Below are 16,550 nucleotides of genomic sequence, written 5' to 3' on the forward strand. Positions count from 1 at the left end.
TGAGTGCTAAAAGGAATCAAACTTCGCTACAAGATAAATCAATCACATCTAACAGCTGTAAACAGAAATTAATACCTAGGAATAACCTTAAATTGGAAAAAGTGGGGAAAGCAAATCAAAGACTGTGTTTTACAGGCAAAACACATAGAAGATGCAAAGAGGCTGCCTACACTACGCCCACCCACCCTCTTTTGGAGCACTGCTGCACGGTGTGGGATCCTTGCCAGATAGGATTAACAGAGTACATCGAGAAAGTTCAAAGAAGGGCAACACATTTTGTATTATTGAAAAACAGGGGAGAGAGTTACACGGCCATGATACAGGACTTGGGGTTGGAAATCATTTTGTCGATGCTTGCTTACAAATGGAGAAAAAGTCATTGTAACAAAATAAGGGAAATCAGAGCTTGCACGGAAAAATAGGTGTTTTTTTTTTTTTTTTTTTTTTTTTTTTTTTTTTTTTTTTTTTTTTTTTTTTTTTGCACGTTGCTTGAGAGTGGAATTATAGATAATTAATGTGAAAGTGACTCTACGAACCCTCTGCCAGGCACGTAAGTATGATTTTTAGAGTAGTCAAGCAGGTGTGATGTAAATTTAGGTGTAGATGAAGATGAAGCAGTTAGTGTCTTTTCACACAATGTTGTGTGAATAGTTCAATTAGTAACACTGTGTATCTCTGATCATATACGCACTTGTAACATGGACATGCATGCTGTTTGTGAATATTTTCTGCAACATACATACTTTGTAATTTTTTGGTGTATGGTTTAAGAATGGGTGAACCAGCCCAAAAAAATGTAACCACTGTACCAATAAATTTTATATTCATGCAACCGAGATGGACAAAATAAAAATTTATCAAATTTTCCTCAATGTTATACATTTATGGATCAACCTTTCCGAAGCAGCATGTCTCGAATCAGTAATCTTTACTGCACAAAGAAATACAGGACTTCTATTTTTGTTAGTCATGAGTCTTCCGACTAGTGTGATGCAGTCTGCCATGAATGACTTGCAACTTCTTTATCTCAGCGCTCCCACCCTACATCACAATTACTTGTTGGATTTATTCCAGTCTCTGCCTCCTCCTGTAGCCTTCACCATCTACAACTTCCTCTAGCGCCATGGAAGTTATTCCATGGATATCCTTCTGCCCCTTACTGTCAACTGTTTTCCGAGCATTCTGTCTTCGTTGATTCTACACACAACCTCCTCATTCCTGGTTTTATCTGTCAACCTAATTTTCAACATCCTTCTGTAACAACACAACTCAAAAAACTTCTGTTCTCTTCTTTTCCAGTTCTCTCACTGTCCATAATTCAGTACCATACAACACTGGGCTCCAGAAGTGCGTTCTTGAAACAAAGGCTTGTGACTAATTCATTTTCCATGCACTCTCAGCACTGTGCATAATTATCATAATTATAACACCACAGTCTTAGCACTAAGCATAAACATTATACTGCCCACACTTGTTGAAGTTATGACACACCACTGCTCCATATCATGGAATGGAATTTTTTTATGAGAGCGGTATCTTGATCTGTGAATTTCAATACCATCTTTCTCATGAATGATGTTTCCTAAATTCAATCACAGTTTGGAAGCTGCATGTATACACTGGCGACACAAGCAGACTCAGAGAAGACAATGGAACAGGGCAGCAAAACATATAAGTGTCTACACTTGAGTTTCCCTTAAGGGTGGAACTGATTTTGATGACAAGTATTTGATATTTACCCAGTATGGTAAACAAAGAATTGAATTGGACTTTAAAATCAATTTCTCATACATACTATTTCAATGCCTTTCCAATGTGTCATCTTGTATGGACACAGCAGAGTAAAACAAAAAGTTGGTGAAGTTACAATATTAAAGCAGAATATTAAAGCATTACCTTGTAAAGTTACAAGGTGAGATCACATATCAACAAAAAGAAAGCAGACTACAAGAAAACACTAAGAAAAGAGTTCGGAACACACGATAAAAATGTAGCTTCATAGAGCAACATTTTGAATATCCAAGACATGCTATCAGCTGACAAAAGTAATTTCAACTTAAATGAAAATTATCAATGAAATGTTAGCAAAAACTTAAAAACATTTAGTCAACTGTACAAACATCTCAACAATGGCATCATCTGCGTAGCATGCAGCTAAATACAAATACAACAATGAAATTCTTTGGGCACTGTACAAGTAATCAATACATTTTCAAATGGCTTACATCATTATATAGCTTCAAAATATACTGTTTCAGTGTACAAAAAACGAAGATATGAAACAACTTTAAAAACGTATAAAAAAGATAGAGACCAAAATAAATGTTTTGTATAGTCAATTTGCACCTGATTATAATGCTTTTTCTCCTTGCAAAAGGAACATTATGTGCTCTGGAGTGGTACAAGAAAACACTACAAGGTTACTGAAATGGCAAGTTAACAGACAAGACACACATACACAAAAAAATTATTATTAAAACATTAAATTCTCACATTTGTTGATCATCACACAATTTCATATATCATAAAATAATAATGTGCACAGATAAAAGTGAAATATTTGTGGAATATGTTTGAATAAATCAAAGAACAGACAAACCTGTTCATCATTAAATAACTGCCAGATTGTCCTGCAAATGTAATGAAACTGGCTCTATTGCACAAATAAAAACCGAATTTTAAGCAAACACAAGGGTTATTCTTACAGTTCCTTAAATTTTGCAATAGATTGTGTATGAAAGTTTGATGCAATAAAATAAAATATTTAAAACATTATTACAACCAGAATGCGTCAGAGAAAATTTCATGTACTTACTCATGTTATCACTGTTCGCGTAATGCTTGGGCAGAGGTGCCTCTGAATCAAATAATAGAAAGTCAGCTGAACTTCGTCTCAAACAAATAAAAACATCTGAATATGCAGCTGCTACAGCTGCCATGCTCACATAGCCATAAGCATGGTAATCCAAGGCCACTCCAAAGTGCTCCTATAAAATTATCACCCACATTACGGGAAAGAAAACACTGAAAATGCTACACCAAAACAAGGGAAGTCAAGGGAAGTACAAACAACTAACACAGATCAAAACATGCCATAAGAGTATGGATAACCATCACTTTTAAACATGCATGAGAAAAAACAAACCATAAAGTTGTCCGACTGTGGCTCATACTAACTTAACTTTCCATAGCAGTTTTGCCACACATAAATTGATTAACTGAAGCCTAGTAATCTTATATTGTGCTTCCATAATGATGTGAAGCTGACAGCAAAATGTTAAATATACAGTAAAATATTTTACGTGCACATAGGGCCTCTAAACAATTAGAAAGGCTGGTACTTACAACAATAAAGGACATTTTACCTTAACCCATTTGGGGCGTACTTTTAATCCCTTAAGAAATTAACCTTTTTTTGTGATTTTCGTATGTCTTTACCATCCAAAAACATCTTTCATTCAAAAAAGTTTGCACTAAAAAAATTAATCCCTGTCTTTTGTCTTTCCACTTTTTAACAGCAGTACCAGAAGGGTAAGTATCTACATTCTTCGATGTTCAGTGTCTGCTTGTACTCTCTTGTTATAAAGTGTACCTCATTACCATACCTCACTTCTTGTGAGGCTCTCTTTTCAGTATGTGTGACAATTAGTGAGAGATCTTCCAATAAATCTTTTTTCTCAATACTTTAATATGTATGTCATGGTTATGTGTTGTGTGAATGCAAATTACCTAAAGTTTCTTCCTTGCTCTTTGTATTCTTATCTGGAGATTTATCAAGCATTCACTACTGATGCATTTAATGAGAAATTATTAGCTGTCAGTACTACTTTTTTGCCTCTAACTTGCATCCTTCATTTTCATGCAGGTGATATACTCCATCCATGTATTCTGTGCAATGAGAAAAACAATAGGGCTGATAAATTTTTATTTTTCTTCTCAGCTGTCTCTTCCATCTCATGACTTTATAAACCCTCACTGTGTTAATGCAACAGTGCATATGTTCCCATTATGGCTAGAAGGCCTTCAGCACAGAAAATCTCAAATAATTCAACAGGACTGTGACCCTTTTCTGAAATAAAAGGATTAAGAATCCACTTATTCCCTTAATGAACAGGTACAACAGTGCAGATCTTCCTCAGTAAAAATCACTTTTTATTTTTGATTGTCTTTGTTTTTTGTTGCAAGACCTGAGACTCTTGTGGGAGTATATCAGTTTCTTTCAAATTATTATTTTGTAAAAAGGGTTTCTCACAACTTTGTGACCCTCACTTTCATCAAGGGCCTAGCAAAATTATTTTCACTTTGTTGCCAACTACAGTTGTAATTTTTACCTTCTGCTGTGAATTGTTTATCAGAGACATGGTCCTTCATCGTCACTATTCACATATGACATCTTTCAATTTTGTTGATAGTTATAAGAACATTGCTTTGTGTAGGTGTGGATTCTCGTCAGCAATCATGTTCAACAGTTCATCTAAATTACACTGTTAAAAAAATTATATTGTCAGGTCTGGAGTTCCAAAACTGCAACACAGATTTTTATTGCAGATATGTGATCACGAATTGTAAGGTCCACAGATTACTGCATTTCAGATGCAAAGTTTACTCTTAATATTTACTAAATGTCAAACATTGAAAATGAGTCAGAAAATACATGGTATTTAAAACACATCTAAGAGGCTAACATGCTTCAATGACATAGCATTCAACCATGACCGTTCTGGTACTCATTTGTAAAGGAACAATGCAGTAACTGCAGCACACACTGACTCAGTGGCAACAATGCATCATCATATAAAAACTATCCCTTTCTCCACATTATATACTTCATACAAAATGTGAAATACAAAGTTCCAAGAATGGAGCAGCAATCCATATGGGTTAAAAGGCTAATAGATAAAATCAGACATCAAAATTCTACAGACATATTGTGCAAGAAATATAGCAGCTATGAAACGTAAAGTTGTGAAAGCACACTATGTTAGTATAAAAATATGAACAAAACACGAAAACACATATACAGTATTTCTTTATTTGGTTTACGTCACTTCATAATCTACTGACTGTCTTTATTTATGATAGCACAATGTGCTACAGATATCTGACAACTCTCATGTTTTTTTCTCCACAAACAGGACAGAAAACATTGTGGACTACAAGACCTGGAAATATGACTTAAACATAGCTGGTATAGACATACAGAAGAAATATTGTTTTATAAAAAGAATTTATATATCCATGCAACAACTCGCTGAGTAGAAACAGTGACACTGTATATATAACTAAGAATTGTTTAAGGACTTTGTGGCGTTTATTGCTTTTATTTCCACTGAGTATTTATTAAGAAGTTAAATAGTATCTGGAGTGGACTCTTGATATTTGTGTGAGTTGTATGAAAGCTTTTACCAAGTCTTGTTGTTACACTCATGAATACCACAGTTCCTTTGTGGAAATTTGTCACTATCTGTTAGATTTGTTTTGAAAAATGAAATGGATTCACTTATATAAATGCATAGTAGTCAAAATGCCAAGTTTTCCCCAGAATGTTACTCCATAGTTTATATGTGACTTAATATAAGCATAATAAGCACTCGCTTATGTATATTGGCATGAAGAAAAACAAGCTTTCCATTAACATAAATATGACGGTAAATCGCCTGAATGATTTGAAACTGGTGTCTTCTAAGTCCCCTTTCCCCTTTAAATCTTCTTTGATGTGTGAGAACTGTTCCTCTGACAAATTATTCATATTTGCAGTCCCTCTGTTCATAATTCCTGTCCCATACCTACCTCTACCACTGTTGCTCGCATTTTAGGCCCCCCTTCCAACCTGTCCTCTTTTGCTCCTCCTTTTCAGTTATGTTGACAGGGCTACAGAAATTCATTTACACTAGTTTTCCTTTTTTGTCTGCCTCTATACTGCCCCATCCCCATTATCAACTCCCCCACATCTCTTCAAATGCCTCCGATTACACCTGAGAGACTGTCCTATCCTACTCTTAAAATCCCTCTCTCACAATCATGTTTGCCACATCTGGTACTATGGCATGACAATGTAAAGTCTACATGTCTGTGCGCCAAGTAATAACACACGTTTAAAACATAAGCACTAATGTTTAACTACTTCTTTATGTTCCTACTCACTGTTCAGTGAACATTGTTTCCACTTATTCAAATGTTCATATTCAGTCAAGGATTTACTAATATTGTATTACTCAAATAACTGATAATGATGAAATAAATCTTTATTTCTGTCACGATTTAGATAGATAAAACAGAAGATTATTTCCCTTCTGTAATAGGTTCCTTTTTTGCATCAGAAACTAATTTTCTCCTTTATAAGTTACAGCCACCCACATAAGTTAACCACAAGGAAGCTGAACATGTAATGCAAAATTGTCCACTGAGAACGCTCCTCAACATGATTAATTCTCTCACGTAGCGGTTAGTTTGTAAGACTAATGAATAACCATCACAACAAAATACCTCCAAAATATCAAGTTAACATTTTCTAGCAATGAACTATGTTTGATACACATGACAATAACCATAACAGGTATCTCCATTATTACCACTAGGTGCACTCAAATACAATGTAATGGCCACCTACCTTGTAAATCGCAGGAAACTCAGAGGCCCAGAGACCTTGGGGATTGTCTTTGATCAACTTCTTCATATTAGACACTGTCTTCTCGCTAAATAACCTATTCTGCAATGAACTTGCATTAAAACTGTTCCCACTGGAGGACACAGGGCTGGAAGGGGTGCTAGTTCCTTTTACACGAGTTTTTATGTCCTTCTCATACAGCAATGAGCTGTCAGTCTCCCTTTCACTGAATTCGATAGCTGAACTTTTAGTTATATTGTTGATTACATTCTCAGAGTGTTCAAAATTATTTCCATCGTCTTTGAATCCATGACCCACAATTACAGAATTCTGAGGTGATATTTCAGGTATATCTTTAGGAAACCACTCATCAATGTTATCTGTAATTGAGAAATAAGTAACATAAATAAGGGACAGTACATAATGATTCTAACATATGTGTTGAAAATATTTGACATTCTTTGTGAGAAACTGGAATTCAGAAACATGGTACTGTATGACATAAGGGAATTTTTAATCTAGGGTAACATGACACAGATAATATATAAGATTCTGAAACAGGGCATAAGCCTTTTCAGCAGCTGCAGGGGCAGTCTGGGTGGTTAACTCATCTGGGCTTGTAACATCAACCAAAACAGCAATGATGGTACCGCATATGGCTGAAAGCAAGAGAGAAACTACAGTTGTAATTTTTTTTGAGGGCATGCAGCCCCATTCTGTGGTTAAATAATGGTAGCATCCTATTGGGTAAAATATTCCGGAGGTGAAGTAGTCCCTCACAGGGATCTCAGGGCAGGAACTACTCAGGAGGATATCATCAGGAGAAAGAAAACTCACATTCTACAGAACGGAGCGTCAAATGTTAGGTATCTTAATCGGGCTGGTAGGTTAGAAAGCTTAAAACAGGGAAATGGGCAGGTTGAAGTTAAATATAGTGGGAATTAGTGAAGTTCAGTGGAAGGAGTAACAGAACTTCTGTTCAGGTGACTACAGAATTATAAATACAAAAACAAATAGTAATACATGAGCAGGTTTAATAAGGAGTGTAGGTAAGCTACTACAAACGTCACAGTCAAGGTAGGCATGATGCCCATACCAACCACAATAGTACATGCTTAGATGCCAACTAGCTCTGCAGATGATGGATTTGATGAAATGTATGATGAGATATAAAAAAATATTCAGATACTTAAGGGAGACAAAAATTTAATAGTGATGGGGGACTGAAATTCAATAATAGGAAAAGGAAGGGAAGGAAAGTCTGCAGGAAAGGAATGAAAGAGGAAGTGTGGTAGAATTTTGAACAAACCATAGCTTACTTATTGCTAACACCAGAAGGTTACAGACTGGTCATATAACAGTATGACAGAGATTTTGAAACCAGATTTTAAACTGTATGATATTTCCAGGGGTGGATATGGACTCTGACTAAAATTCACTGGTTATGCTCTGTAGGTTAAAAAGGAAGTAACCGCAAAAAGATAGCAAATTACGATACGAAAATGGGCCCTGCATAAGTTCAAAAAACCAGAGGTTTTTGGGAGTTACAGGGGGGAGCATTAGGCAATGATTGAATAGAAGGGGGAAAGGAATACAGTAGGTGATGAATGGGTAGCTTTAAAAGATGAAATAGTAAAGGAAGCAGAGGATCAAATAGGTGAAAAGACAAGGTCTAGTAGAAATCACTGGATAACACAGGAGGCAATGAATTTACTTGATGAAAAGAAAAAAAAACATAAAAACTCAGTAAATGGAGCATGCAAATGGGCAAACAAATATCTAAAAAATGAGATTGACAGGAAATGCAAAATAGCTAAACAGGAATGACTGGAAGACAAACTTAATAAGGATTTAGAAGCATTTTGCAATAGGGGAAAGGTGCAATAGGGGAAAGATAGACACTGATTACAAGAAAATCAAAGAAGCCTCTGGAGAAAAGAGAAGCAACTGTGTAAATATCAAGAGCTCATATGTAAAACCAGTCCTCAGGAAAGTAGGGAAAGGTGGAAGATGGAAGGAGTACAAGGTCTAAACAAGGGAGACGTGCCTGAAGGCAATATTATAGAAATGGAAGATGATGTAAGTTAAGATGAGATGGGAGATATGATACTGAGAAAAGAATTTGACAGATCACTGAAATACCTAAGTTGGAACAAGGCCCTGGGACTAGATGACATTCTATGAGAACTACTGACAACCTTGGGAGAGCCAGTCATGACAAAACTCTTCAATCTGGTGTGCAAGATGTGTGAGACAGGCGAAATACCCTCAGACTTCAAGATGATACAATAATTCTAATTCCAAAGAAAGCACGTGCTGACACGTGAATATTACCAAACTATCGGTTTAATAAATCATCGTTGCGAAACACTAACTCAGTTTCTTTACAAAAGAAAAAGAAGAATGGAAAAACTGGTAGAAGCCAACTTCGGGTAAAATGAGTTTGAATTCCAGAGAAATGTAGGAACAAGCAAGGCAATACTGACACTATGACATATCATAGAAGGTAGGTTAAGGACAGGCAAACCTACATTTATACCATTTGTAGACTTACAAAGATTTTGACTGGAATCTTTCTGAAATTCTGAAGGTAGCAGGACCGAAAGGCTATTTACAACTTTTACAGTAAGCAGATAGCAGTTATCAGAGTCAAGAGGCATGAAATAGGAAGCATTGGTTAAGACGGTAGTGACACAGTGTTGTAGCCTAGTGCCAGTGTTATTCAGTCTGTATATTGTGTGAGAAGAAAAGGAAACAGAAGAAAAATTTGGAATAGGAATCCAGGGAGAAGACATAAAAACTTTGAGGTTTGTCGGAAACAGTGTAATTGTGTCAGAGACAGCAAAGGACTTGGAAGAGCAGCTGGACAGAATGGACAGTGACTAAGGAGCATATACAGTGACTTTAAGAAGCATATAAGATGAAGATCAACAAAAGCAAAGCAAAGATAAAGGAATATAGTCAAATTAAATCAGGTTATGCTGGGGGAATTAGATTAGGAAATTGTATATTTTAAGTAGTAGATGAGTTTTGTTATTCAGGCAGCAGACTAACTTATGGCTGACATAGAGAAGATATAAAATGTAGACCGACAAAGGCAAGAAAAGCATTTCTGAAGAAAAGAAATTTGTTAACATCAAATATAAATGAATTTAAGTGAGACATGGATAATATACAGTTTGGGCCAAAAGAGAATAAAATATCATTTTATCTGTGGTGCTATAAAAGAATGCTGAGGATGAGGATGTTAGATCATATAACTAATGTGGAGGTACTGAATAGAAGTGTAAAAAAGGAATTTGTTGCACATCATGACTAGAAGAAGGGATTTGTTGATAGACACAGTCTAAGACATGAAGGAACCACCAATTTAGTGTTGGGAGGGAAACAGAGGATACAAACGGTATAGGGAGAGCAAGTGATGAATACAGTACATAGATTGAGGAGGATTAAGTTGCAGTAGTTATTCAGAGATGAAAAGGATTGCACAGGATAGAGATCATGGAAAGCTGCATCAAACCAGTCTTCAGCCAGCATACCACGACACAAACAGCATTTTTCTGAAAAGGTTACTTACAAATAACTTTTCTTTCAACTCTGAAACAACATTATCATAGTCTGCTTCTTGAGAGAACAAGAAAATGGCGAAGAACTTGCAACTGACACACCAGAATATAAAGAATAAAGCAAGGGAGCGGGTAATGGGGAGTGGCAGTGAGGGGATTGTTACATGTGGTCAAGAATAAACAACACCTATATGTCATCTGATAAAAGCTGGCAGAGCTGGAAGAAGGAAGAATTGAAAGATTAAGCTATGTAGTGTGTCAGTTTTACCTTAAAGTGTGTCAATCGGCAGTATGACATTTTGTCCCCTGAAAATAAGTACTGGGAAATAATTATGTCATGAAGAGATTAAGGTCTATATTTATGGAAGCTTTAAAAAGATTGAAAACGGGGACTTCAAGTGCTGATAGAAAGCACGGAAGCTGAAATTGTTATAGGTACAGAAAGCTGGCTGAAGCCAGAGATAAATTCTGTCGAAATTTTTACAAAGGTACAGACGGTGTTTAGAAAGGATAGATTGCACGCAACCGGTGGTGGAGTGTTCGTCGCTGTTAGTAGTAGTTTATCCTGTAGTGAAGTAGAAGTGGACAGTTCCTGTGAATTATTATGGGTGGAGGTTACACTCAACAACCAAGCTACGTTAATAATTGGCTCCATTTACCGACCTCCCGACTCAGCGGCATTAGAGGCAGAACAACTGAGAGAAAATTTGGAATACATTTCACATAAATTTTCTCAGCATGTTATAGTCTCAGGTAGAGATTTCAATTTAACAGATATAGACTGGGACACTCAGATGTTTAGGACGGGTGGTAGGGGCAGAGCATTGAGTGACATTATACTGAGTGCACTATCTGAAAATTACCTCAAGCAATTAAACAGAGAACCGACTCGTGGAGAGAACATCTTGAACCTACTGATAAACAGACCCGAACTTTTCGACACACTATGTGCAGAACAGGGAATCAGTGATTATAAGGCCGTTGTAGCATACCTAAATATGGAAGTTAATAGGAATATAAAAAAGGGAGGAAGGTTTATCTCTTTAGCAAGAGTAATAGAAGGCAAATTTCAGACTACTTAACAGATCAAAACGAAAATTTCTGTTCCAACACTGACAATGTTGAGTGTTTATGGAAAAAGTTCAAGGCAGTCATAAAATGTGTTTTAGATAGGTACGTGCTGAGTAAAACTGTGAGGGATGGGAAAAACCCACCGTGGATCAACAACAAAGTTAGGAAACTACTGCGAAAGCAAAGAGAGCTTCACTCCAAGTTTAAACGCAGTCAAAACCTCTCAGACAAACAGAAGCTAAACGATGTCAAAGTTAGCATAAGGATGGCTATGCGTGAAGCGTTCAGTGAATTCGAAAGTAAAATTCTATGTACCGACTTGATGGAAAATCATAGGAAGTTCTGGTCTTACGTTAAATCAGTAAGTGGCTCGAAACAGCATATTCAGACACTCCGGGATGATGATGGCTTTGAAACAGAGGATGACACATGTAAGCTGAAATACTAAACTCCTTTTTCCAAAGCTGTTTCACAGAGGAAGGCTGCACTGCAGTTCCTTCTTTAAATCCTCGCACAAACGAAAAAATGGCTGACATCGAAATAAGTATCCAAGGAATAGAAAAGCAACTGGAATCACTCAACAGAGGAAAGTCCACTGGACCTAACGGGATACCAATTGGATTCTACACAGAATATGCGAAAGAACTTGGCCCCCCTTCCAACAGCCGTGTACCTCAAGTCTCTAGAGGAATGAAATGTTCCAAATGATTGGAAAAGAGCACAGGTAGTCCCAGTCTTCAAGAAGGGTCGTCGAGCAGATGCGCAAAACTGTAGACCTATATCTCTGACGTCGATCTGTTGTAGAATTTTAGAACATGTTTTTTGCTCGAGTATCATGTCCTTTTTGGAAACCCAGAATCTACTCTGTAGGAATCAACATGGATTCCGGAAACAGCGATCGTGTGAGACCCAACTCGCTTTATTTGTTCATGAGACCCAGAAAATATTAGATACAGGCTCCCAGGTAGATGTTATTTTTCTTGACTTCCGGAAGGCGTTCGATACAGTTCCGCACTGTCGCCTGATAAACAAAGTAAGAGCCTACGGAATATCAGACTAGCTGTTTGGTTTTATTGAAGAGTTTTTAGGAAACAGAACACAGCATGTTGTTATCAATGGAGAGACGTCTACAGATGTTAAAGTAACCTCTGGTGTGTCACAGGGGAGTGTTATGGGACCAATGCTTTTCACAATATATATAAATGACCTAGTAGATAGTGTCGGAAGTTCCGTGCGGCTTTTCGCGGATGATGCTGTAGTATACAGAAAAGTTGCAGCATTAGAAAATTGTAGTGAAATGCAGGAACATCTGCAGCGGATAGGCACTTGGTGCAGAGAGTGGCAACTGACCCTTAACATAGACAAATGTAATGTATTGCGAATACATAGAAAGAAGGATCCTTTACTGTATGATTACATGATAGCGGAACAAACACTGGTAGCAGTTACTTCTGTAAAATATCTGGGAGTATGCGTGCAGAACGATTTGAAGTGGAATGATCACATAAAATTAATTGTTGGTAAGGCGGGTACCAGGTTGAGATTCATTGGGAGAGTCCTTAGAAAATGTAGTCCATCAACAAAGGAGGTGGCTTACAAACCACTCATTCGACCTATACTTTAGTATTGCTCATCAATGTGGGATCCGTATCAGATCGGGTTGACGGAGGAGATCCAAAGAAGAGCTGCACGTTTCGTCACAGGGTTATTTGGTAACCGTGATAGCGTTACGGAGATGTTTAACAAACTCAAGTGGCAAACTCTGCATGAGAGGCGCTCTGCATCGCGGTGTAGCTAGCTCACCAGGTTTCGAGAGGTATCAAATATACTGCTTCCCCCTACTTATACCTCCCTAGGAGATCACGAATGTAAAATCAGAGAGATTAGAGGGTGCACAGAGGCTTTCAGACAGTCGTTCTTCCTGCGAACCATACGAGACTGGAACAGGAAAGGGAGGTAATGACAGTGGCACGTAAAGTGCCCTCCGCCACACACCGTTGGGTGGCTTGCGGAGTATAAATGTAGATGTAGAACACTGTATCATATGTAATGGTACACATTAAACAATAACAATATATAATCAGAGCAATTTGTAGAACTAGAAATTTCTTTTTACCTAATGCGCAGACAGCCTGTATTTAGTAGGGTGTGCATGCTGGTAGTATGTTGGTTAGACAAACAACTAGTAACTCCGTCGTTCTTTAAATATTTGAATTCCCATGCATAAAACAGCTACAAACATCTCATTACTTTACAAATGTGTAAAACCCTGCGAACGATAAAAAGTTTAGAAAAGTTTGAAATTATGTGTAAAGTTTGTTGGAGTTCACTTGGTGCTCTCATTGTCAGGGATGTATTAAAGTCCACTTATTTGCCCACTGTCAGTTACACAGCCTCAAGACAGACACAAGTCTAGGTATAATGGCGATATCTTTTTCCCTGATATATCGATATTGCAGTATCAAGTGCCGATATTTTTATTTCATATTATACTTTTTTCGCAATTTTTTATAAATATCCACAATTTTTTTTCTTTATATTGGAGAAGAGCATAATTTTACTTTCACCGCCTGTAGGAGTCGCGCTACTTTTTGAGCTTTCATCACATACATTCTTTCCCTCTGACTGTGTGAAGCAAGTACAGGTGGCACAATTAGTGTGCTGTTTTTTCAAATTGGCATTATTCCAAAATAGTTGCTGAAAATTATGAACAAAAACCTAAATGACGCAATTGGCCTTCGCGGTGCGCAGAGACTTATGAGGGGAAACGCTGACGTAATCAGCGCTCGGCACTACCTACAGAAAATGTAATGTTTAACTTCACCATGCAATTTTATTTACGCTACAAAAAAAAGGTAGCCACAATGCCACGGTAGTGTTTAGCACATCTGACTAGTAAGCAGGCGACTTGGGTTCGAGTTCTGACCTTGGCACACATTTCAGTTCATTACTTCAGCTTCTATCCTTATCAAATTCAACAGAAGATTATAGCTCTTGATGACTAGATTATAGCAGCAATTTAAATTTTTAAATTAGGTCAATAATTAAATCCAAATCTTTGTTGTGCCTGGAAGCTGTTCAATAGGCAACCTGCAACTATACCAGGTTCCAGGATAGTTGCTTAGTAATATACACTTTATAAATCAAACTCCTTGGACGTACATTTAGTAAAGCTTGTGAAAGATTTTTAAATCACTGTTACGTTTCTGCTAGTACGACTGAGAGAAAGGTTTCTTTTGCTTTTTAAGGTTATATTGTAGGATATGTCTACGGATTCCTGTGAGCTAGTAGCTAAATTTAAAACTAAATTTTCAACATAGTTTAAACTAAGGAAAGACCACAGCCTATTCTGAGAGGCACTTTTTCTTTGGTGGAGGAGAAGGGTGGAAGGACATCTGTGTTGGAAAAATTACCCAAACAATGAAATTGTTTTGTGTCAAGATTGGAACAAGGATAATACACAAGACAATGAAACAATTATTTTTTGTTTAGGGAATAAGTTACTTATGATGAGAGTAAGGCAGCTGCTGGTGTCTTCATTTATTTATTTGTTGGTGGTATACACTTTGATGTTAAATAGCATTCCGTGAGAGTGATGTGTAGCCTTATGCCTACCTTGTTGAAGAATGATGTTTGCAAACTATAAAACAACATGATAAGTTAATATTTAGGAGGGCACACCATTGTGAATCTTTTGGGATTTATTTGCATATGGTGAGTAATGCGAAGGGATGACATGTCTTCAAAGTTACACGGCAGTCACATTAACTGTGTAAGTGGCAATCCCTGAAAAAGGTGAGAGGGTAACATGCACCATAAATCATCAGCCAAGGTCAGGGAAGTGCATCGGCACTGGAGCAAGAGCCACAGATGACAATAGGGAAAGAAATTAAAGTGAACAAAAGAATTTGAAGAATGTTTTCAGTCTACTGTTTAAAAATCTGTCAACTTGGCTTTTACATTGAGATTCAGAGTCAAGAAATAATAATTATGTTTCTGGAGAAAGTACTGTCCATCATGAAGAGAATTGTATAATTTTGCAAGAATATATGTCAACTGATCAGAGAACTGTTGTGTTTATATAAGCTATTGTGTATTATGCGATGTTCTACGCTCTTAGTGTTTCCTACAGAGAATTTACAGCTTACCAGCACATTAGTTATCAACTGGAAACATTACATTATAGCTTTCTGGTGGAAGGACCCCAAAGATTACTGCCCAAACTGAATAAAATTAATGAAGAACACTAATAGTCTCTGCTCGATGAGAATAACTCACAAGCTGCAAGAACATAACGACAAAATTCCCAACTAACAATGGGACTGACATTCAGAAAAGAAAAGTATGTTTACTTTCATATACATAGTCATCATCATCATCATCATCATCATCATCATCATCATCATCACCACCATCATCATTATTCTTGATTGTTATAATTATTTTTTATCGTTATAATTATCATTGTACTACTGTTATAATATCTATTTTTTTCTTTAACATCAATACTGCATAATAGGCTATATGTCCTTAATGTTATGTAGAAACTGTAACTCGTTCAATCTGAGTATGCCTGGTTAGGTGTAAGAGAGGGCCTGAAGGCCCTAATCTTGCCAGGTAAAATAAATGCATAAATAAATAAATAAATAATAGTAATACCCAGAAAATGCAATTTTGAAGAAGATTTGCGAGTTCTGATTGAAGATTTATTAGGAATTATCACTGCTGTCACTGACAACTGAGTCAATGGCAGAATATCACGATGGAGTGGTACTACAGAGAATGGAGGGGAGGGGGGCATTTTGAGAAGTAAGAGTTTATCAACGCATAATAATTAATCAATAATATATTTGTCACAGAGAAATTTAGTAAGCCAGAGTTGGAAGATCAATGGCCGGGACTACAAAGGGCTATTATGCTTTCCAAAAGTACACCAAACAATGTGCAAAGCTGCACACGTACCAACAGCAACAGAGAATACAGCATTCAGCAACACGACACTATGAGATGCATAAGCAATTCTCGAGAGCTATGCTGTTGACAGTTTTTTTATTTATTTTTTATTTTTTTGGTTGTAGTGTGTTTTGTGTAAGATTAAAGTGTATTTCTGTTTTAAGATTTTTTAAACTGAGTTATCCCCCTTGCTGTGACAATTAACAAGCACGAGAATATTGGTTACAAACATATTATTGTTTACGCTGTGTGCCAGCGCTGACAAGACGCACAGAGAAGCACTTAAAAGATTTGGTTAAGAGTTTTAGTGAACAACTAAAGGCAGACTTCAAGAGGGTTATAAAAGCTCAGAG

At 36.8% G+C, this 16,550-nt stretch overlaps 1 protein-coding gene across 2 annotated transcripts in view; it reads right to left on the reverse strand.

Annotated features, from left to right (window-relative positions):
- LOC126336862 (uncharacterized) overlaps positions 1-16,550 on the reverse strand; it is a 313,200-nt gene that overhangs the window by 200,682 nt on the left and 95,968 nt on the right. For both annotated transcript variants that reach the window (XM_050000960.1, XM_050000958.1), the window contains exons 7-8: positions 6,611-6,987; positions 2,816-2,987 (exon numbers count right to left, since the gene is read on the reverse strand). In XM_050000960.1, the coding sequence (XP_049856917.1) occupies positions 2,816-2,987; positions 6,611-6,987 (549 nt within the window). The remainder of the gene's footprint in view (positions 1-2,815; positions 2,988-6,610; positions 6,988-16,550) is intronic.

The sequence above is a fragment of the Schistocerca gregaria genome, chromosome 2 (genome assembly GCF_023897955.1).
Source record: "Schistocerca gregaria isolate iqSchGreg1 chromosome 2, iqSchGreg1.2, whole genome shotgun sequence".
NCBI lineage: Eukaryota > Metazoa > Arthropoda > Insecta > Orthoptera > Acrididae > Schistocerca > Schistocerca gregaria.